General features: G+C 46.9%; 1 protein-coding gene across 2 annotated transcripts in view; it reads right to left on the bottom strand.

Annotated features, from left to right (window-relative positions):
* DPYSL2 (dihydropyrimidinase like 2) overlaps nt 1–24702 on the bottom strand; it is a 127268-nt gene that overhangs the window by 40306 nt on the left and 62260 nt on the right. For both annotated transcript variants that reach the window (XM_001494490.7, XM_003364471.5), the window contains exons 2-3: nt 23851–23939; nt 22028–22212 (exon numbers count right to left, since the gene is read on the bottom strand). In XM_001494490.7, coding sequence (XP_001494540.1) covers nt 22028–22212; nt 23851–23939 — 274 coding nt within the window. The remainder of the gene's footprint in view (nt 1–22027; nt 22213–23850; nt 23940–24702) is intronic.

Here is a 24702-nt window from a genome sequence, read left to right as displayed (position 1 = left end):
ACCCCCCAGTGCCTCAGTTTCCTCATGTGCAAAATGAGAATAGCAACAGTGCCCACTTCACAGCACAGGAGTTAAAAGCATGAACTCTGGAGTCAGCTCTGCCACCCCCTGGCTGTGTAAATCAGGGTCCCTTACCCTCTCTGGCTCTGTTTTGTTATCTGTAAAATGGAGATAATAACAGTACCTGTTCACAGGGTTGTCAGGAAATGGTATTTGTAAGGGGCTTACAGCAGTGCCTTGCACAGTAGGTCCTATATAAGCATTTGTTAAATAAATGAAGAGTAACATAGGATTGCTTGAGGCTATAAGGCTGCTTGTCCCAATTCCTGGCATGCAGTCTTCTCCAAATGTTCAATTTTACTTTGAGGTATAGTGCAAAGGGGATCTTGGGGCAAAGAATCTAGGAGACCCAGGGCACCCTCCAGTGCTGCTTGGGGGCCAGCAGGAGAAGGGCTCGGCAGGGGAGGCTCAGGAAGAAGACCCAGGAGAAGTGACTGTGCAGGGGAAGGGGCTAGAGAAAAGCATTACTGAGGGGGCCCGAGGCTCCCAGTGCCCCAAAAAGCGAACTTCATCCAGCAGAACAGCCCCGGGCATAAAACCGAGGAAGACCAAAACAAGCAAAACAAATCTGTCCAGTTTACACAGCAAGTAAGCACTGGGCGTAAAATAAAAGACTGTAAATGCTAGAGCACGAAGACCCTCTGTCCACAGGCATAAACCCAGACTTTTCACCTCCCAGGGAACCTCCCTGCATGCATGCACCCCTCCTGACCCTGGACATCCTGATGGAAACAATCTTCCCAGCAGATGGAACGTATCAGGAATTAATAAATTCATCCCCCGTTTTATTATGAATCAAATGCAAGGAAAACTGCCAATCAGAGCAGATAACACAACTAATCATCATTAACAGAGATCATCGAATTCCAATCAAAAGCCAAGAAACCTGATCCCACTCTCAAAACAACACTTCAGTTAAATCTCCAGCAGGCTTTTACAATACACAAACTAGTTATATTTTCAAAAACCCCTATGGATATGGGAACCACAAGCTGGGATCGATGACCTGGTTCTCCCCTTTCCCTCTCCATGTGGGAAGGAGAGGAGCTGGCAGGAGATGAGGTTCCTAGAGCCCGAGGCTCTACAGATGTCCTGAGTAGACCCCCTTCCATCAGCACTGTGTACAGACACAAGGCGCTGGGCACCGGGATGAGGACGGGAGACTGTACATGTGCCTATGTGTGCGCATGCGTGGATGCAGCTGTGTGTATGCACGTGTGTGCAAACATGCGCGTGTGCCTGTCTGAGTGTGACAAGGCAGAGGGGTAGGAGGCGAGCTCCCTACTCGGCTTCCCGTGGCCTTCGGGCTGCTCTAAGGAAATGAAGGAGACTTGCCAGTTTTCATCACAGTCTCCCATAAAATAAATTCCAGACTATGAACAAATTACATAAAGGGTGAAAGAAAGTAATGAGCGACAGGGACCCTAGAGGTCGGGGGCATCGGGGGACAACCTAAAGGGACTCCATATGGGGCCAGGTCAGACTCAGCTCTGAGGAGCTCCACCTCGAAAGAGGGGCGGCAGCTGGCCACGCCGGGCCAAGATGAGGTGGCTGGGGAAACATGTGAGTAATGACACTTCCTCTGTTTGTCTCAGCTTTGGGTTGCCCGGGGCTACCAGACCACAGATTCAGTGCTGGCCTGCCAAAAATAAGAGATTACAGGGCTCTGTGGAACATCACAAAAAAATAAAAGTCACACCACAAGGCTTTCACATGCAAAGATTGAGTCTGTCAGAGTTTTCTTTCCTGCCGGTTCCTTGTTGGGAAGGGAATACAACTATACACTCAAGGACCTGCAGCTTCCTAATTAGCGATCAACAGAAACACGTGTACTCACACACAACGTGTGGAACTATGTCAAAATGCTCCAGCCAAAACCCCAAGGTCATCGTCAAAACAGGAAAGAACAACAAGCAAATTAATGAAACAGGGTCATGTTTACATTCCTGTTGAAGTAGATAATCAAACAAACCCTATGATCTGATAATAATCATCTTTCTGTGAAAACATAGACTGAACTAAAAGACGTGATGTTCACACCTACTATATTTCAGGACACCATTTATGAACACACATCAAATAACATAACACAGACAAGAGCGCCTAGTTCAATAAGAACTGGCGTGTACACAGGACTCTAGCGAATAAGCACGTATCCCGCCCTTGCCCAAAGCTGCTGTGACAGTCTCACTGTGTATGGCAAAGACTGTATTGGCTATTGGATTGGAGCTCAACCCAGAAACAAAAGCAGGAGGAATCTGGTGTCTATTCTATTTATTCCAATGTTGCACAATTCTTCTCCTTGCATCCCCTCCAAATAAAGCTGGGCAGGGAAGGAAGAGTTGGTGATGTCATATGTTGACTGGGATCTATCTAGAGCCAACATAATTGACGGGTGTTTTCCTCCTAGGAACCTGGACTGAATTCAAAAACATAGCATAACATCTCTGGAGTCTGAACCACGGCCATTATACCATCATGTGCTCCCCATCACAGGCTGAGGGCTAACTGTTCAATGGGTCTTTTTTTCTCCCAGTGGATTAATAAGACTCTGAATAAAAGCCAATACATCTGGACAATAAGGTTGAAGCGTGAGAGGGGACCCAGTTGTTCAGGGAGACTTTAATTACACTTTACAACTGTGTGGGTAGATGAGAGTTCAGGTTGCACACCAACACCAGCCGGCACCACTGTCCATAAATTTAAACACTTCCTCACATTATGTTCTCTTCCTTCCCAGGGATGACAGGGATAAGAGATAATAACCCAGATGCAAAGGAGAGCTCCAAGGGAACTTTTCTTTTCGTAAAATTCCTTTAAGTGTAAATACCAAAAACCTGGAAAACCAGAAAGAAATAAGGAAAACTCAAAAATTTTCCGTTATTCCATCATCCAAAGAAAGTTATTATTAATATTTGAGGTATGTCTATCTAATCTTTTTTCCTACCCACTTATACACCCACGTATGTATTTTTTTTACAAAAGTGGTATATAATTTTATAGTATGTAAATTATACTTCAGTAAAGCTCTTTAAAAAAAGTAACATCAAATTGGACACAGTGATCCTGGCCTGCTTTTTTCCATCAATATATTGTGAACATGTTCATATTAATAAATATTTTTCACAATGGTTTTTAATGACTACATACTATTTTGTCCTAGAGATGGCCATAATTTACTTAACCAATCACCTATTTTGGTCTTTTGCGTTGTTTCTAATTTTTTCTCATCATAAACAATGTTACAATGAACATCCTTAGAACTAAATGTTTGCACGTTGACTATTCTGAGTCAAGGGGTATGGATATTTTTTGTTTATAAATTTTTAAAGCTCTTGTTAAATATTGTCTTACTACCCTCTAGAAATGCCTTATCAATGCGAACACCTATCATCAGTTTACGAGAACCCATTTCACTAACCCTAGCAACACCAGGCAGTACAACTCCTTTTCACATGTGAAAATTTAGTAGACAAAAACTTAACCCATTGATATTTGAATTGGTATTTCCTTTATTACTCATTCAGTTGAATATGTTTTCATAAGTTTAACGGCAGAATTATTTCATCCTTATTTATATCCTTTTTCTATTAAAGTGTTCATCTTTTTATCAAAATGTTAAGATCCAGTTGGTTATTTCTGGCATACAGGAAAGCTATAAATTTGGAATACATATTTTTAAAGTGATCATCTTAAGAAGCTTTCTTCTTTGATCCATGATTTTCTTTAGTCAATTCTTTTGCATATTTAAGGTAAACCATCTAATGAACAGCAATCATTTTGTTTTTACTTTCCAATATTTTTACTTCTTATTTTTCTTGTCTTATTACACTGGCTAGGACTCACAGAACAATGTTAAATAACAGTGACAGTAACTGGCATTCTGGTCCCTTACTCATCAGGGAGTAGACACGATGACTGTGGGCCGGCCCTGGTGCTGCAGCCCAAGTTCCACGGCCTGGGGATCTGACACAAAACAGAAGTTCAAGGCAAAGGGAGAGCAGTTGCTACGCATTTTCCAGAACTGAACAAAACGCCTTTGAGAAACACATACGATATTGGATACTAAAACAGACCAAATGAAGACAGTGCTAATATTTCCTACAGTAAATCCAAGACTTGACAGGGCAGGGATTAGGCTGAAGATGGCCAGACGTCAGACTTTTCATTAGTCCTGCAGTAAAGAAGTGTTCAAAACATGGCAGCCATGGAGCCTGACAGGCAGCCCACAGCTGATTTCCCAGCTCTGTACTTCATCTGACTCTCTCAAGAGGAGGAAGGCAGGTTCTCCCAGGCATTCCTTCTCCTCCTCCTTCCCCAACTGGGTGCATTTCCTCCTCCTCCAGGGAGGCTTCTGAGACTACCCAGATGGAAGCTGTCCACTTGCCCTTCGGACCTGGCAGAGCACTCACCTGGTTTCTCCTCCTCCTTGGCACGACTTTCTGGGACACAATGACACCTCACTATCCAAATCTGGCCATCTGATTTCTCACTCAAACTCCATAAAATTGCCAAAAAAGACCTCCATTCAGTCAAAACAAACTGTTCTCAGGGAGGGGTGGTTACAGATTCTCACTCAGGGCCCTTCTCTTCCTCCTTCCACATCATGCTGAAGAGCTCAGCCACCTGAGACATCTCAGCCAAGGAAGACGAAGTTGTGAACTTAAACGGCGGAGGGTGGCAACCACAGTCAGGTGCACTAACAGCTCTAAGAAGTGAGAGAGGACAGGAAGGGAGGAGGCCGGAAAATGATAAAATGGAGACAAATATTCCCAATAGCCAGAGACCATTTGAGGAAGTTGTTAAAAACCCAACACTTTGAAGGTAAGCATAGTGCTATAACATAGCTTCACAATAATAGCATGAATCACCAAGGAAGGCTTAAATTATGTTCCATTCCCTTCACTTAGAGGGAAATAGGCACTACCCTTAAAGAGGTATTTTTCATCAAAATAGTAAAAAGTGCTTTTGTTTTAAAGGGTAAATTTTTCAGGAGAGGATGGAAGGGGCCTTTCAGGAAGGGACTTAAAACATTCATCATGTGCCAGGCACATACTCAATACTCTGGCTACTCTATCAAATTTAAGCCGCAGAGTAACCTTGAAACATCGTATTACAGATCAGAAAACTGTGGCTCAGAAGCATCGTATGATTCAGCAATTCCACCTCTGCATGTCTATCCAACAGAATTGAAAGCAAGGACTCAAACAGATATTTGTACACCCCTGTTCACAGCAGCACGATTCACAATGGCCAAAAGTGTCCATTCACAGGTGAGTAGATTTAAAAACGTGGTATGTAGATACAACGAATATGATTCAGCCTTAAAAAGGAATGAAATTCTGACACACGCTGCAACATAGACAAACTTGGAAGACATTACGCTAAGTGAAAGGAGCCAGTGATGAAAGGACAGATACTGTATGATTCTACTGATCTGAGGTCCCTAAGATAGCCAAAGCCATAGAGACAGAAGGTAGAACGGTGGTTGCCAGGGGCTGGGGGGAGAGCAGGTATGGAGAGTTCTTGTTTAATGGGGAGAGTTTTAGTTTGGGAAGATGAAAAAGCTCTGGAGATGGACAGGGGTGATGGTTGAACAACAATGTGAACGTACTTAATGCCATTAAACTGTACACTTAAAAATGGTTAAGAAGGGGGCTGGCCCCGTGGCCGAGTGGTTAAGTTTGCGCACTCCGCTGCAGGTGGCCCAGTGTTTTGTTGGTTCGAATCCCAGGTGCGGACATGGCGCTACTCATCAAACCACGCTGAGGCAACGTCCCACATGCCACAACTAGAAGGACCCACAACAAAGAATATACAACTATATACCGGGGGGCTTTGGGGAGAAAAAGGAAAAAAGTAAAATCTTTAAAAGAAAAAAAAATGGTTAAGAAGGTAAATTTTAGTTTATGTATATATTATCACAATTTAAAAAAATAAAGAGGAAGGAAGGAAAGAAAAGAACGAAAACTGCGACTCAGAGAAATGAAAAATACTTGCCCAGCTGGTGTGCGGTAAAGGTAGGACCAACCATGTATGGCCAAATCCAGCCCAAGGCCCCTTCCCGCCACAGCACAGCCCTGGCACACCCCCTGCCCCTAGGGCACACTCCTGCGATGGTCCTCGCACAACAAAGGCTTCACTTCAATGCCCTGCTCCTGCCCTCCAGGAACTGACTCCCTCGAAAAGAAGGTTCCTCCCCAACAGCCTGCAAATTCTTTGCGAACAGGGGCCATATCTGCACTTCTAATGCCTACATTGGTACCTACCACGTGGCCTAATAAACATCAGCTGAGAGGATGAATGGCTGGATGAATGAACAGGGTTTCTTAGCTGTGGAAACCACAGAGGTAACTAAATTTGCTTACACAGGGCAATGGCTATGATGACACTGGGAAAGTGACCACATCCTTTCTTCTCGTTATCACCCGCCATCAGCCCACAACCATGCAGCCTCCCCCACCTGGCACAATATGTATTCTCAGTTCTAGTAGGCGCTCAGCACTGTTAGATCAGAAACATGTGGAAAGCAAGGATGGCGTCACCCTCAAATCCAGCGCATGTCCTGAAACCACGCTTCGTGCCTGATGGCCCCTGATGATAGATACTCAGCAACATGCCAAGCAGGATCAGTACTGGCCACGGAGACAAACAACCAGGGCTTCAGTCCCCATTCGGCTTCATATTAGCTGGGTGTCCTTGGGCAAGTCCTTAACCTTTCAATTCTGCAGTTTCCTTATGGGAAGTGGGGGATATTTCCTGCCCTATCTATCTCACAGAGTGAGAGCGAGGGTCCTAGGAGAGGGCAGCTGTGAGTAAAGGGGCCTGTAACCACAAATGCAGAATGTAACTAGTCTTAGTACTCTCACCTATGGAGAGGGAGCATGGCCATCGGAGGCAAGAATGGACTGGCCTGGGAGAGCACCAGTACTCGGCCAAGAAGGCCCAGGCCTGGCGAGCTACAGAAAGTGTGCCTAGAAGAGGTACACTTAACTACAGGGCCTCTGCCAAGTTCCCTCCCTGGAACAGGACCATTAACCTGCCCACCCCACCATAAAGCAGAATGAAAGATGGTCAAAAAAAGGCAGCAAAACAGAACTCACTCTGGGCCCCACGGTGAGAGGGGAGCAAATCCAGAGGGGCCAGAGGCAGCCATTCCAGCCAGCCAGGAATAGGGAACCCCAGGGAGAGGGCTCCAGGGGCTGTCGGGTGGGAGAGCTGAGAGTCCTGCTTTTCTGGGGTGTCCTTGATTTCAATTATTCTTTCTCATCTCTATGAACATCCTTGTACATTTCACATCAGATGTCCCCTTGCAGGGTCAGGAAAACATACTCAAAACCTAGTTCTCACATCACAGATCAAGAGAAGTTTGACTAAGAGTCAGTGAAGGAGTGGACTGGCCTTAAAATAAAGCCTAAAATGAAAATCACAATGAGATACCACCTCACACCCCCAGGGACGGCTGTAATCAAAATAACAGACAACAACAAGTGTTGACAAGGATGTAGAAAAACTGGACCCCACTGCTGGTGGGGATGAAAAATGGTGCAGCCTCTACAGAAAAGAGTACAGCAGGTCCTCAAAATGTTAAAGATAGCATTACCAAATGACCCAGCAATTCCATTCCTGGATATATACCCAAGAGAATTGAAAACATACATCCACACAAAAACTTGTCCAGAATGATCATTCATTGATAAAAGCCAAAAAGTAGACACAACCCAAATGCCATTAACTGACCAATGGATAAGTAAAATGTAGTACATCCATACAACATATTATTCAGCCATAAAAAGGAATGAAGTATTGACGCACACTACAACATGCATGAGCCTTGAAAACATTATGCCCAGCAAAAGCAGACAGAGACAAAAAGCCATATATTGTATGAGTCCATTTATCTGAAATGTCCAGAATAGACAAACCTATAGAGGCAGAAAGTAGATTAGTGTTTGGCATGGGCTGGCGACTGGGGAGCAGCTGCTAATTGGTATGGAGCTTCTTTTTGGGGTGGTAAGAAGGTTCTGAAATTAGACAGTAGTGATAGTTGCAGAATTCTGTGAATACACTAAAAACCCACTGAATTGTACACTTTAGAAGAATGAATTTTATGGTATATAAATGACATATAAATTTTTGAAGAGTCTATATAGTTTGTATAAGCCAACACATAAACACGTGCACATACATAATGAATGAGTGAACGAAGCCTCGGCTGAGAATACTCTATTACTCAGCATCTTTTCTTGATGAAATTCCTAAGAACAAGCAAGAATAGGCTGTTTTTTGCAAACTGACTTAAAGACAGAGAATGAGAGAAAGAAAGGACTGAGCCAATACGGGAAGAGGGAAAACAATCAGGAAATAACACTTCCTGGCACAATCATGGGTGGGAAAACCTATCGGTCGCTAGAGGCCACCTTTACTGGCAAGGAGACAATGGAAAAGGGGCTTTATGTCAGAGAAGCAGAAATGCTGCACAGAACGTGGTTTCTGGATCATCCGACTCTCTCAGAACTAAGACATAAAAGTCAAATGTCCATTTGCACAAGCCAAAGAAACTAGAGAATACGGTTGAGTTAAGAACTTTCCATGCCCCTACATAGGAGAACCTATTTCTTTTTATTTATCAGCTTTTCCAGTCTGTCTTCATGAAGAGGCCTTCCCATTTAATGAAAACTCACATTTCACCACAAAGAAGGATGACATCATCTTCTTCAGCTATTCTCTGGAAGGTAAGCTTTTTCTCAACGATGAGTTTTTGCACAGTGGAAAAGCTTCTGTTTGCATCACCAGCACTCACTGTGGGGAGTGAGCTGAAATGCACATAGCGCACTAGTACAGATAGGAAGGTGCATTATGGGAGAAAGGGCACAGAAGTGGCCTCAGTCCTGCCCCCAAGGTCACACCAGCCCCTGGGCATTAGTTTCTCCACTGCAAAATGAGGAGATTGCAATAAACAATCTCCAAACGTGAGACACAGCCTCACCTGGGGCCCAGTCAGGCAAACAGCCACCCCCAGTAATACAGATTTTGGTGCTGAAGCTTTACCTACCCTTCAAGTCGACCTTTATTTAAAAGCACCTTTTTCTATAATATAAAGATAGAAAATGATCAGCTATCTTGAATCTCCTGCTATGCAGAATATAAAATTCAGCAAATGAATCTTCCTTTTCCAAAGTAAGATGGAAAATACGTTTTTATGGGGCTGGGGGAGAAAACTCTCCAATAAACAGCTGAAAGCCTTCGGCAAGAAAAGAAATTCAGGCGACGGTGAGGACGGGCCACCGTAACATCAAATAAAAGGCCATTCCAGAGCCATGCTGACCATTTAATTGACTCCTGATGAAAGAAGAATAAGAAAAAGGATGGATGATGAAATGAGAGGGTTGCTGAAGTCTATCACCAAAAATAAATTTACCCCTGGGGCTGGCCGTGAGCTGCTTCCACAGCCCAGGGTTCGTGGGTTTGGATCCTGGGCGCAGACCTACACACAAAATCAAGCCACATACAAGATAGAGGAAGATTGGGGCCGGCCCAGTGGCACAGTGGTTAAGTTCACACGTTCCACTTCAGTGGCCTGGGGTTCGCCAGTTCAGATTCCGGGTGTGGACATGGTACCACTTGGCAAGCCATGCTGTGACAGGTGTCCCACATATTAAGCAGAGGAAGATGGGCATGGATGTTAGCTCAGGACCAATCTTCCTCAGCCCAAAAAAGAGGATTGGCAGCAGATGTTACGTCAGGGCTAATCTTCCTCAAAAAAAAAAAAGATAGAGAAAGACTGGAGTGATGTTAGCTCAGGGATAATCTTCCTCAAGCAAAAAGAGAAGATTGGCAATAAATGTTAGCTCAGGGCCAATATTCCTCACCAAAAATAAATACATAAATAAATTTACCCCTTCAAACGTCCCAGTATCCAGGGGTCATGATAGAAAGGTATCAGGAGCAAAACCGGTCTGGAGCGCCTGCTCCTCCCTCCTTTGCAGCCTACCCGCGGCCCGTCGCACCCACCATCTCACCGAATCCTCACGGCCACCCTATTAGGTGAGAGAAGCTGATCCAGGCCCTTCTGACAATTGATAAAACCAAGACAGAGATGTGGGGCAACTGGCCTGAGCTAATACGTAGCAGAGTCAAGAACAGAATTAAGGTCTCCTGATTCCCGGCTCCATGAAGTTGTCGTCAAGAAGTGCAGGCCTCAAATTCTTTCCATTACACCTCATGCTGCTCCTTGGATTATCTCCATGAAGGAGAAAACAATGTGCAGAACAGCAAACCCAACGCTGAGAAATCGTTTGCTTTTTCTCCCTTGTCCCTGCTCCTCCTCAAAAAATGGCATCTGCCTCAGGTGTCTCCCAGCCAGACTGGCGAAGAGCTGAGCCTAATGAACCTCACAGGGGCCACGCCAAAGTGCCTCAGAGGGATGAGGAAAGATGAGACCCAGGCAAGGGCAAGAAGACCCGTGAAGCAGCTTGTGTGACGGAACTCAGCACACTCTGGCCCTGCATGGAAAAGGGCCCCTGGCCTCCCAGAAGAGGATTAAGCTCAGCGGATGAATGCATGGCATCAGTTACTCCTCCCCATTGCCCTCCAAATCCCGGCTGTGATGCAGGGGGAAATCTAGGTCATCAATCCCGTGCTGCTGTTGGGAGACCAGAGATGCTCAACACACCATCTTGGTGAGCATCTGCCCCTACTGGGCACAGCCTCCTGTTTAGTGAGAGACGTTCGCTTTCTGATCACTTTCTCCCTTTATATGACAGAAAAAATACTTTTAAATAAAAGTTGGATGGAAGAGCAAGATAAAGCTTGAACACCAAAATCTTTCTGTTTTTGGGGGATGGATATTAGCTCCACGCCTGACTGCAAACTCCAGGTGGGGGCCGCATCTGGGATGTTTGCAAAGCACCTGGCACAAGCTGGGCACAGAGCAGCATTCACGAGCACACTTTTTCATTGTCAAAAAGCACAGAGTACTCCTTTATTCTGTGGTCTGTGAGTGCCGTTAGCCCGGAGGCTTGGATCAGAATCCCAGGCCCGACACTGGCAAGCTCCGTGGCTTCTCTGGGCTTCCCATTTCCTCATTTATGGCAAGAGGATAAGCCCACCTCTCTTCAGGTTGATAAGGATTAGAAATGGTGTGTACAGGGCTTGTGTGGCACAGAGCCCCAATAAATGATATCCGCTACCTACTCCCTCCAAATTACCATCTTGTGTGCAACAGACGGCGTCATGCAGCTCCTCCCTACGATGCCTTGCAGGTCAGTGGAAGGATCCAGAAAGCAGCCACTGGGTCATTCCCTTTCAGAGCTCATCAGAGAACAAGAGAAGTGAATGCAAGCCCCTTAGAGGAAGAGCCACAGACATCTAAATGTACCTGAGACAGCCCCAGTTTACGTTATTGTCCTGGGGTAACAATTAGTAGCACCCCCTTTCACTCTTAAAAGTACACCCATTTGGACAATGACTTAAATGCCCATCCTACCTACAGGGCTGAAGCCCGCAACTAATTATGTAAAATGACGCTTAAAACACACCACCAATACCATGCCTGAGCTGCTGTACTCTGTCAGGTTTGCATTTAAAACTCTGAAGCAAAAATTGCATTTCCTCTGAGACACGAAGTCCACCGCCTTCTCCTGGGCTGAGAGTGGCCCCAACATATCTATCAACCCCTCAAGGCATCATTTTCTAACTAGACTCTCTTCTTGCCTTAACTACATATCTGTTCTGCCTGCTTTTTTATCCCTCATGATTTGTGCAGCTTATAACCAAGGCAAAAAAAGCACACAAATAACAATCATAAGGACTCCCAGCTGAAGGAAAGGAGCATGAGACGTGCATGTCGAAGAAAAGGCAGCTGTTTGTCTGTCAGAACTGGTCAATCCTGGGTCAGGGACCGGCGCTTTCATCTCCGAGGGGTCCAAGGCAGTCCCTTCATTTGATGCCACGAAAGAGGAATGAGTCACTCACCCCACCCGCCCAGGGAGGAGCGAGCTCCCAGTGCTGCCAGGACTCTCCCGCCACACTGCTCTGAATGTTAGGCTCCATATGACTAAATGCTTCCTTAGCCGAAACACCCACTGGGGAAGAATTTGCCACTAATGCTGCCAGAGGAATGACCCCAGGCGATGCACTGGAAGCTCGTGGAGCTGCAGGGCTGTAGGAAGGTGAATGTGAGGCAGGTTAGTGAGGAATGCAAACTGCCTAACGAGATTGTAATGAATCCACAAGAGAGACTGAGGGGTCCGGGCTTCAAGAGCACAATAACAACCAATTATAAAGTTGGCCTCATTTGAATTCCTTTTTTGGCTGAAAATTCAAATCTAGAAAGGGTTATTGACTTGAGGAGCTGTTTCCTGGTGACATTGCTTTGCATCTGCAGGCCAGGGTGTGTTGTCAAGAAATTCAGGCCCCAAATTTTCCTGCCATTATTTGGAGGGGAAAAAAAAAAAGCGAAAAGTAAAATTTAGTTTTTTGGTATAAGAAGCCATTTTAAAGGGCTTCTTATACGTAGTTGTTTTTCCTGCTATGTTCAAAATAGAAACTCTATCACATGGGCTTGAAGATGAAACAAGCCTTGAACTCTCTTCCTGACCTCACCAAGTGGCAGCACAGAGACACAACCCACCTGAAGTCAGCTGTCACATGACTGTGTCCTTAGATCAGGAGAGGCCCAGCTGCCCAAAGATAGACAGATACATGGATATAGATTAGACAGATGATATATTTTTAGACAGATAACAGGTAGATAATAGATTAGACAGCTAGATATATAGACTAGATAGATGATAGATTAGATAGATAATTGACAGATGGAGATTGATTGATTCACACATGTACCAAAAGTGTCACAATAATCATTTTTAATTAGTATGGCACGAACAATCTCACTCACTTTTCACACAACGCTAAGCAATAGGAATCTACTGTCTCCATTTTACAGATGTGGAAATTCCATCTAGAAATAGATCAGACGACTGCACTCAAACAGAAAGTATTAGAAAGGGGAATTAGACTGAGATCTTCTGATCCCTGGGGCTGGCCCATCCCCGCCCTGTGGTGTTACTTGCAGTCTTGTCCTCTGAAGCAGTGAGTGAATTTCACTCAGCTAGGGGAGGGAGGCTGCGAAGGAAGACCCAAATGGTTGCCTTAAGAGTCCATGATTCCATGTTATTACCAGGCTCTTTTGATTTTTCCCTCACAGGCTCCCCACAAAGAAGGATTCCAGTTCTGACCTATCATTAGAGGGAGATTAGGTCATAAACACTATTGATTCAACCTAAAGACAGTAGGGTTTTCTCAGGGAAACCAGCACAGCAGGTGGCCCACAGGGCTGGGGACAGCAGGTCATACTCCAGCTCCACTCTGCCTCCAGCACTCCCTCTCACCCCACCACCTGGCCCTCTTCCTGCTCCTCGCCTCTTACCCCACTTCCTCCAAGTCCTAACCAGTGCCCTATTAGGGTGTTAGCCAAGTAAAATCTTCCAGGACACCAACGACAACAACTGAAGGAGTAGGAGGCCCTTTTTGATGACGTTAGCTCAGCCTCACCCTGTTGCATAAGCTTTCAGAAGGCCCGTGGCTACAGAATCCACCCACCCCAGGTCGCGACTGCCACAAAGAGGACAGGATACAGCAGGGAGTCAGGGGCAAAGGGCACCTCTAGCTTTTGGAAAACCTTGGCTGACATTCGTTCAGTTTCAGCAGAAGTCCAACTGTGGGACAAGCACGTAGGTCCATGGTTCTTAACCCTGCCCATCACCTAGAAGCTTTAAAAACTACCCCTGCGCAGGTCCACCTAAAATAATTAAGTCAGAAGATCTGCTCTCTGTATTTTGTGAAAACTCTCCCGGGGGTTCTAGCCTGCAGTCAGAGTTGGTAACTACTGCCCTGGCTCATTGCCAGATTCCCTTCCCCAGATAGTCAGCCTCAGCCAGAGACCCAACCCCCCGCTGCATCTTCTCTATCATTAGGGGAACATTTATTCACATTTAAAGAAAGCTGCCTCCCAAATGGGTTAACCAGAAAGAACTCTAATTTCTACTCACTATAATTCCCCTGAATCATTAACCACGGCAGCTAAGATGGACTCAAAGCAAGGAATCTGGGTAAATGGCTTCACCTAACAGCAGCAGCAACTCAGAGATGGAGGCCTCAAAACCCAAAGAGATAAATAACCATTTCCCTAGAAATAGCGAGGTCTTCTCAAAGACGAAAACGGGGAAAGGAGGCGAGAGGGCCCAAATGGAGTGATTTGGGGCCAGAGGTATGAGAGTAGGTAGGAAAACGCAAATCCCTTGGCCAACGACTCCCTCAGACAGTCATTTTCCCCTTTAAAACACTGTGTACCATTAATTTTTTAAAGAAGGATAGACTATTCATCTATTATGGGTTCCCATGAAAAGCAAAGCAAACCAATGCAAACCTAGGCAAGTAAAGCGAAAGGAGTGCACTGTCCTGGTTCCCGTCTTGAACAGAAGCAATGTCAAACAAAACCACTGAAAATGTACAGTGTGGTCAGGAGCTTTCTGAAGTGACTAAGCGGGGATGTCCCTTCTTACTAAATACCTCCTTCCCCTACAACTCAGCATGGAAGCTGTGCAGGGACCAGTGATGTTGCCATGGTTTCGAGGGAAGGTAAGCAATGGGGAAGGCAGACATGGAAGAGCGCACTTCCTCAAGCCCTAGGATTCCCCAGAGGCAGAGGGGCTGCCAAGACGGGAAGAACAGGGAGAGAGGCGGGGAGGGTCGGGGCTCTCCCACAGCCCACCTTTCCAGCCAGAGCAGCCCTGCTCACATCAGGCTTCTCTGGCAGGTAGGGGGTCCCGTGGAAGATTTCACATGAGAAAAGGGTGGCCCCAGAACAACGACGTCAAAACTATCAAGAGCAGAGGAGCAATGGGGTCGAGGCTCTGGTACAGACTCATCCAGCTGCTTATCGGGCAGCCAGCACAGGCAGCTTCCATGTACACTGAGGGCCACAGAAAAACTGACAGGGCTTGGGGCCAGCCTGGTGGCGCAGTGGTTAAGCGCACACATTCCACTTCTCGGCAGCCTGGGGTTCACTGATTCGGATCCAGGGTGCGGACACAGCACTGCTTGGCAAAAGCCATGCTGTGGTAGGCATCTCACGTATAAAATAGAGGAAGTTGGGCATGGATGTTAGCTCAGGGCCAGTCTTCCCCAGCAAAAAGAGGAAGATTGGCAGTAGTTAGCTCAGGGCTAATCTTCCTAAAAAAAAAAAAAAAACCTGACAGGGCCTGATCCATGCACTCCAGAAGTCTTTGCCCAGCTCACTCAGCCAGGACACAGAACAAGGGTTTCTTTGGACACATGTGTGTCATGCAGGCTCTTATCTAGCCCCAGGGAACCCTGAGCCCACAGGAGGCTGACCACTGAAAGCCTGTCCCTCACATCCAAAGGCTAGAAAGGCCTTGCTGGAGGCCAGCATTTCCACTTGCCCATCACTACTCCTGGCTCAAGCTGTCACTCTCGGCCACAGGACTGACAGGAAGTTCCAAACAGTTTGAACATCCCACTCCTATGGAAAGTCACAGATGCTGTGGAAGCATCGATTACTGAGACTCTCCCAGCTCTGCACACAACACCCACAGGCAGAGGCAGAACTGAATCGGGGAAGATGCAGATGCCTTCTGAAGAGAAGAAGGCCCACCCTCTTCGAGGGCTGGGGTGATGTCCAAACCATAACTGCCAGCTCTCAGGGCCACAAGCCAGGCAAGAAACCCCTGGGTAGATGCGGGTAACTGCCACAACGTCCATGAAATAGGGCCTGGGGATCCAAACAGGAGTGTCCCTGCTTCTAGAAAGGCCTAGCAGACCCTAAACCCCACCAGGCCATGAGGCTGGCTGGTCGAGCCCAACCCAGTGGTCTCCTTCATGAGAAAAGCATTTAGTAAAGCATATGCGCTGGACCTTGGCGAAGTGCTGTGCTGGTTTCTCAGGATGCTTCAGCTTTTGCACTCTCTTCCTCCATCCTGCTCAGCACCACATCTTAGGTGATGAGTCCAAACTGTCCCAAGGAGTGAACGGATCCTTCTGGTCCAGTCATTCGTGACCAAGATCTGCACAGTGATACCTCAGCAGGCCATCCCACGGTGTTCTGCTTGCAGAAGGCACTCATGTCCTTAGGCGAAACGTGTGAGCTCGCTTATGTGGGGCCTGGGGAGACGCGAGGAGAAGCGGACAGAAAGAGCCCACGCTGACAGACCATTGGATAACGTGGCTTTCTAATCGCCAGGCCACAGGCAGATTCTGTGGCGACAACTTTGGTCCTGGACTTTGAAACTTGAGTCTGATGTGGTCGGGCTTTTTGGTAAACACTTTTTAGCCCGAGTCAAATGGATGATGCAAAGGGAATAATCAAAGTATCAGTTACAGACATTCATATTATAGTGTGTGTGTGTTCACACGTGGACTCTTCAGAAGCCGGGAGCAAACCCAAACGTCACATGGATGAAAAAATGACAAGCAGTGGATGTACCACAGTGACACTCGGAGCCACATAGCCTCAGGAAAGTCCCGCCCGCAGGGCCGTGGGAAGCCACCTTGCCTTTATCCCAGGCCTCCTGCCGCCCAGGCGGGCTCTCTGGCTGGGACAAGCCCAAGGGGTTTTGGGGAATGACCACTGGGTCAGCCATGGTTCTTGGGGCCACTTCTCCACAGATCTGACGCTGCGACTCAGGGAGCAAGCTCTCTCACAGGAGGACCCACGCAGGAGCTGCTGTCCCCACCTCCTTCTGAAAGAACAATCCAGACAAGGGGGCTGTCCCCATGCAAGACCTCAGGGCGACCCCGAGGATCTGGGCTTTCCCCTCCTGTCTCCTCCCCCAACTACCGAGACAGTCGACTGGCTGACCAGTGACTCAGGGGCTGGGGCAGCAGAAACAGGGGGCTGCTGAAGAGACAGCTGCGTGGGTCGAAATGAACACAATTAACAGACATGTAAATCCTCCTCCCACCCCAGGATGCTCAGTCCTCTGACATCACACTCAGATGGAGCAGGAAACCAAGTCCCATTAGCATATCCATTCATTCATTCATTCATTCAACAGCAGGCATTAATGGAGTGCCTCAGGAGGGAAACCCTGCTGGGGGGGTGGGGAATACTAAAACGAAAGGGACACAGGGGACTTGATCAAGCTGTAACACAGGATGAATGTCATAAGGGCCACGGGATAAAAACCCAGTGTTTGCCGAAGTGCAAAGAAGAGGTCACAGACGACAATGAAGGGGGCTGAGCAGGGGCTTCAGGCCAGAGGTGGCACCTCAGCTGGGCCTCGAAGGGTACGAAGATTCTCAGAGGCAGAAAAAAGAAGGGCAGGGCATTCCTGGCTGAGCTGACTACATCAGTCTGGGCAGCAGGACGGGGCCCCATCACGGAGGGCTCTGCCGCTTGGGCTGCATTCTCCAAGCAAGAGGGAGATCACCACTGTGCTGGAGAAAAAGCTGGGCTGCCAGGAGGCTGTGGGCCGCAGAGGCAGGATGTCAGGGGCAGTGAGAGCCCTGAGAAGGCTGGGGCAAAAATCCAGTAGAGATGACAAAGGTCTGAATCAGTGGCAGTAAAGGAGCGGGCGCAAGAGATAAGACTGAGACAAAATGAACTCAATTCAGCACAGGGTGAGTGCAGATCCAAGCCAGCATGACATGAGGGCAGCCCTCCTGGGACTGGGTTCTGGAAGAGACCCAGGAGTGCGGGGGAGGACGGTGCCTCTGAATGGGGATGGCTGGATGGAGGAACCCGAGGCACATCCGGAGAGCCCCATGTAACAGTGTGTGACAGGTCCAGAGTGGAGGAGACAGGGGCCCTTCCAGCACTGCAGCAGTGGCCTGTCCTCGCCTCTCTGTGCTCAGGCAGATCCTGATCTCTGCCTGACTGATCTCTGCCTGACGGCAGCACCCCGGGGGCGGGGAGGAAGTCCTCCTGGGCGTGTGGTGCTCAGGCCTCCACACCCTCAGGGAAAGCCATGAGCTCAGGGTAGCAGAAATCAGTCAGGCTCTCTTCTCTGACCCATGCTTTCTGATCCTCGGGGATCTAGAGTCCACAGACCTGGCCTGGACTCCGGAGATCCATACTTCCAAACAACTCCCCAGGTGCACTTTACAATCGCCAGTTAAAATGCAGATTCAGGTCAACTCTCTACTTCAATAGGTTGGGTGGGGCCCAGGAAGCTGAATTTTTAAGATGCACCCCAAGTGACAAGGGGGTTCACAGTCTGCTGACTCTGCTTGGAGAAGCCCTGTGCCCAGATGTTCAGATCAGACTCTCCTGCAGCTGGAGCCTCCTTGCTCTGGCTCTGCTGGGAAAGTAGGGATCCAGAGGGGGTCTCTACAGAGGCGGGGGTCTGCTGGCACTGAATGTGGGATGGAGTAACCATAACTACCACATCTGCATGCTCACTACGGGCCAGCTTCTGTTCTGGGGCCTCCACACTCAACCTCAGTAACAAGTGTCCCCATTTTGTAAGTGAGACAACTGAGGCTTAAAGCAAAGGTCACATAGCTGGCAGGCGGTGGAACCAGAGCTGCAGGTATGTGTTCCACACCTGCCCCCTGCACTGAGTCACAGGGTAAGTACTGGCCCTTCCCTTTGGCCTCATTCTTCCCCAGATGCTTCCCAGAGACTCTGGGGTCTTAACTCTGAGGATCACAAAGCCCCCAGGAGGCCAGAAGGGTTTTCCCCAAGCAGCCACCCTGCCACCTCTAGGACCCCTCGGCCGCTCTGGATGCCGTCTGCACGATGCGTCTGGAGCCACTGCCCACCCAGCACTGAACAGAAAGGGCAAAGGGCGTTCCCTCTGCCCTGCGCTGGGTGCCCCACACAAAGATCTCATTGTACATCCCTCAATGGGCAGCTCTGTCTGACGGCAATAATATTATTTTCTGCTGCTGCTGTGTCACCCCCATTTTTAAACTGGGAATATTTGGCTATATTTTCCTCTGCAGCCAGTGCCACTTCAGATAGAAATGAAGCCTCCAGGTTCCATGACCTGAGAAACACACAGCAGGGGACAGGTGAAGACTCGCCTGCAGGGGCAGGCGACCTGGCCTGGAGAAGCTCAGAAAGACGGGAGGACGGGGGTGCGGGCAGCGTATCAATTTACTTCAATGGCTTGTTTCTGCAAGTTTTCACTTGAATCTCTTCAAAGCACCCAAAGCATTTATTTCTGGCCTTGATACCCATTAAAGAAGCTACAATCTCACTGGAGCGGGTTGTAGGTACCAACGAAGTCACATGAAGCTAGCTATTCCTCTTTGCAAGGCTCCTCCTCTGTAAAGCATGCCCCAGACGCTCACTCACTTGAAGCCATGCAGGATGTACGAGCAGCAAGCGGGAAAAACATCCCGATTTCCTCCTCCGTGTTATCACCACTGTCTCCTGAGGGGAGGGCAGGCTAGTGGGAATTCTATAGAGCCCAGTAGCCACAGCAGTTATTTGCAAGAGTAGTTAATATTTTTCTCAGGCCATAAAAGTATTGGAATTTGGGGGTGTGACAACTCTGACCACATCCCCATCACCTCTGATTACTTTCACTCTCTGGCGGTTTGTTCATTAAATCCTCTGACTCTAACCCAACCGAGTGCATCAGAGACCCCGCGTTAACATTCAGTCGCATTCTGCCCAACTGAGCAGGGCTGGTGGTCTGCCTCCTCACTTCTGCCTCATTCTGCTCTGCCACAAGGCTCTGCTGACTATTCCGGGCCCCCTGGGCCAGGTGCAGGACTTGTTGAGACGTCTCTTGTCCCCGTACAGAAGGAACCAACGGGAATGAAGAGGAAGAAGCCCACAGCCACTGAGAAAGATGGCCAAAGAGAAAGTCAGGGCATCGGCAAGAAGGAAGGGATGTGCCCACATGGAGAAGGGGAAGCAGAAAAGGGATGGAAGCAGAGGAGGGATCAAAGAATGGGTCAGGTGTGAGGAATACCCAAGAGGAGAAATCAGACGATGGGGTCTTTCGAGTAAGTCTGAGAGAAAACAGGCCCTTTGTGGATCTGCTGAGCGAAGTCCATTGGTTAGAGGCAGACTCTGGCTCGGAGCTCAGTGAACTAGCACCTGTGGGACCTGGAGAGGACATCCAGGATCATCCAGTGCCCATCCTTCCTTGTGCAGATGAGCAGCCCAAAGAAGTGAAGACACTTGCCCGAGGTCACACAGCAAGTCAGTGTTGAAGGGAGACCAGAACTCCAGATGCCTGGTTGGGGCGTTTCCACTACAGAGGGCTCCCACCCAGCAATTCCTCCAATGACAGACATCACTGACCACTCCCTCGGGAAATATTACTTGTGGATTATTAATACTCTGTGACCAATGCATGGGTCTACAGGGCCCTCACACAAATGCCAAACTGAGGCAGATTATAACCTTGACTTGGCCTTCCAGGCTGACACCCAAACAGTCTGTGCGGCTCCACAGCCAGCCCTGGAGGCGGGCCAGAAATGCCCACTGGTGCCAAGTGAGGCCAGACAGAGACCACTGACAAAATGGCGGGCTTCTCCATGTGGTGAGAGTCCCGAGGTGCGTGTGGAGGCCCTCCTTGGGAAGGGCACCCATTAGATTAGAAGGTGATATGTGCAGCAAGAATGAGGCAGTGAGTCCTAAACCTGGAGGCTCTGTCTGGGCAGCGATGAGGATGCTGAAACAGAAGAGAGCGGTCCCTGATCCTCCAGGACCGAGATAAGACCAGAAGCTGAGTGTGTGACTTAAAACGCAGGGAGCCCACACTAGGAGGGGATGGCAGGGCAAGGTTCTCCTAGATGGTAGGACAGAAAATAGGAAGCTTAGAGCAGACACCCAAGTTACAGTTAAAAAGACCAACATTCCGAAAAATAACCAGTAAGCTAGTTTCTCTAAAGCACAAATAGATAAGTTCTTTCTACTGTGACCCTCTTCTGAACTGAACTGTAAGCTTTTATGACAGACTGTAGATTGACTTTCACTCTTGGATAAAAATCGTATTATTTTTTTTAAATATGTGTCTGATGGGCCAGTGTGCAACTTGCCTCCCTCCTCAAAAACAAAATGATATTTGTCAAAGGGACAATCAATGGGCACACTGGAAACTGACCATTCACAAGCAACGTGTGCTACGACCCCAGGAGGCAGACTTTAGATTTGGCTGAAGGAAAAGCACAAATCCTTCGGAGCAGCACATAAAGGGCATCTGGCTGGTGGTGGTGGCAATTTTCATATCTAAATGGCAATTAACAATATCTGTGGGGGCTGGCTCCGTGGCTGAGTGGTTAAGCTCACGCGTTCCGCTGCGGCGGCCCAGGGTTCGGATCCTGGGCGCGGACATGGCACCGCTCGTCAGGCCACGTTGAGGCGGCATCCTACATCCTACAACTAGAAGGACCTGCAACTAAGATATACAGCTGTGTGCAGGCGGGGTTTGGGGAGACAAAGCAGGAAAAAAAAAAAAAAAAACCAATATCTGTGGGTCCTTCTCCAAGCAGGACTGCCCAATCCATTTATGTCAAAGCAAGCCAGGAAGCATCCCCCGCATTTGACTTCCTATCATTTGCCGCACTCCACTCTCATTCCACGATGCACCCTCAGGAATTCTTTAAAAATCAAAATCAAGTACTTACGAGCAAAGGCTCAACATTAATAGCTTTGAAGATTACTCCAAATGCTATTTTCAAAGTAACCACAATCAAATCACATTTTCGGGTTAAGGAAGACAAAAGCTCTCAAGCAGAAAAAGAAAGGAGCCACTCCTTTTATCCAGCCCAAGTTCTCCAGAAGCAAATTCTCAAGTTCAACTGGAAAACTCAGAGTCGGACAGAAAATGAGGAGAAGGAGACGAGACAAAGGCTGGCCCACCCCAGCCCCTTATGTGGTAGATCAGCCCACTGCCACTTCAGCAGCTTCAAGAAGGAAAGAATCCAACAGCACAGACCCGTGTTCCCAAGCACTAAGATGATCACATTTAAGCTGTCTTACTGATCATGGTGGTCCCCCCAGCCAGGGCTGCCTTGGTGCCTTGAAAGAAGTCATCGGCGGAGGTCATTCCCTGGTCAGGCATCTGGAAGCGGGTATGGACGTCAATCCCTCCAGGGATCACCATCCTGGAATGGGCTTCAATGGTCTTCACTCCTCCTGGTACAATCAGGTTTTCTCCTATTTGCCTAAATAAACAGGGTGGGTGATAATGGTTGTAAATGAAACATCCTTGAATCAAATGGAATCTGACAGACACTTTCACCAAGCTAAAAACTCTCCTTCCCTACATTCTGCAGACTTGCTGTCATTCATAGGTGTGCTCCCTGCCCCCTACCCCCATCTAAGAGGCAACGCAGAGCATACTAGACAACAAAATTTAAATAAAGCCTCAGAGGCTCCGATCAAAGAGGTTTATCTACCAGAAAACCCCTAAGATCAAATGATAACAAGGCCCCAGGATATTTACACGAAATGCCTACACTTTCTCCATAACATCTATCTTTCCAATACAGAGAAAACAGATGGAAGAGTCGGGGTAGAACAAAACAAAGCAGCAATAATAATAATAACAGAACACTAAGATTGAAACTATAAATTTGGAAGTAGGTGATCAGCAACTCAAATAATAAAAGCAGAAAAATTAATACTTATTATGTTGGGGGATATGGATTCATTTCCAATTTTTTAAAAATATCTTTGCTACATCTTTCTACCAGTTTTTTTTTCCAAAGGAAAAAGTAATCAAGGACGGGTTGATAAAGTTCTAAAACAAATTAGTGACGACTAAAAATAGCACACAGTCTTGCTCACTTCTAGGCCAGTGTCTTTCCGCTGGACCAGATCATGCTGCCTTCTAATTGGGGGAAAATGGAACATGAAAGTCATGGTATTTGAGAGCCTGGAGCCGAGACTGTCACAAGCAAACACACATGGAGAAAACATTAAATGTGGAAACGTTAAAACCTATTTTAGGTTCATAAATCAGGGTGTGAGTTTCCAGGCAACCAACACATCCACCCCGGTTTTCCACTCCTCTGACTGGCTTGCTGCTCACACTTGATGAATGCTGCTTATTTAAAAGATGTCATTTGCTGCAGTGTTTGTCTTTAAACAGATGTGCTCTTTCTCCAGAGCCCTGTGAGCTGTCCCAGTCGGAAGGGCACGAGAACACTGGTATGTACTCAGCTCACTTAACCCTCTAGCACCCAAAAATACCCTAATTCAGTAACTGCTCTGTTGTCTCTCCTTTGTAACACAATATACAATAAACAGAAGAGCAGTCTTATTTGTGTTTGTTACCACTTGAAGACTGAAACCTAAAATTCTCTGGGGGTGAGGCAGTAATTTGTCTATGTTACTTGGTAATTAATTGGTGTCCTCTGGCCCCAACAACTTGGATTCTTGATTAAGAAAGCAGATGTGCTATGTTGACAGAAGAAGCTGCATTCCACGTTCCTGTCCTTCAACTGGGCAATCCATCCCAAACAACCACATTCTGGGAAAACCTTTAATATATTCAATAGACCACAAAACAAGTATTTGAGCTGACAACCAGAAGATATTGTGTCACCTGGGTTAAAAATAGTAAATTATATAACACCTAAGGAAATGGGTAGGCATTTAATTATGACTTTGCATTTAATTTGAGACTTTCAAATCTGGGTTTTCAAATTCACTAATTATCACCAATCAAAACGGACTTAGATCCTAAGTTAGTCACTCTCTGAAGTCACTAAAGCTTGACACTATGTATGTGAATTGTAGGTAATGCCTAAGAACACTGGAAGGGACACAAATTTGTCTATATAATTGGTTCCACTTACTTGATCAACCCATCTTCCATGTATATGTCTGCATAGAACGACTGGTCATCATTAACAATTTTACCTCCTTTGATCAGAAGACGATCACTCTGAAACAAAGAAGCAGTAAGGTCACAATACATACCTGAGCCATGGAGAACATTGGTACTAAGAAAAATGAGCTAAGGACACATTATCACTATGCAAAAGTGATGCTCAAAATGAGCCAATTTGGGAAAGGTTCAGCAACAAAGATGAACCTGTTTGTGGCAACCTATTCATCACCTGATGAGTCAGAACATACTGACAAAGCTCAAAGCTTATCCTAGTTTTAAAAAAAAACAAAAACTCTCTCTCCCCATTAGACCTGCAACCAAAAAAAAAAGTCTAACAATCTCCCTTTAAAGGGCAGTGAAAACATTTCAGATAAAGAAGACAATACTTTTTAAATGGCTTTAGGCTAAATTCCATTAAAAAGAAATACACCCACATATAGGGAAGTCAATCCTTGGCAAGGCTTGTGTCGGGGAAAATTAACCAAAAGTCTGTTGTCATGGAATACTCTACACAAACACACTTAGTTCAACCATAGTGAGGTTTCAATTCGATTTAGTATCTTCTTATTTGCATTTATCTTTGAGCTAAATCACAGCAATTGTAGCAGAGAGAAAAGAACACTTCAAATATGCACCATTTTAACAAGTAAGCTGTTAAGAAAAAGGTAAAGTTTTACGATAAAATAGATGAGATGGCAAATTCTAAAATCTAACACCACTATGGATTGTTGATGCAGTTAGATTTCAATTGGTGCAAAAAATACATAACAAGCAACACATGAGGGCCAGGAATGCAACAGAAATGTTACATTATGAC

This window comes from Equus caballus, chromosome 2 (assembly GCF_041296265.1).
Source record: "Equus caballus isolate H_3958 breed thoroughbred chromosome 2, TB-T2T, whole genome shotgun sequence".
In the NCBI taxonomy this organism is placed as follows: Eukaryota; Metazoa; Chordata; class Mammalia; order Perissodactyla; family Equidae; genus Equus; species Equus caballus.
Note: the sequence above shows the minus strand (reverse complement) of the source record. Positions and strands in the feature narration are given on the sequence as shown.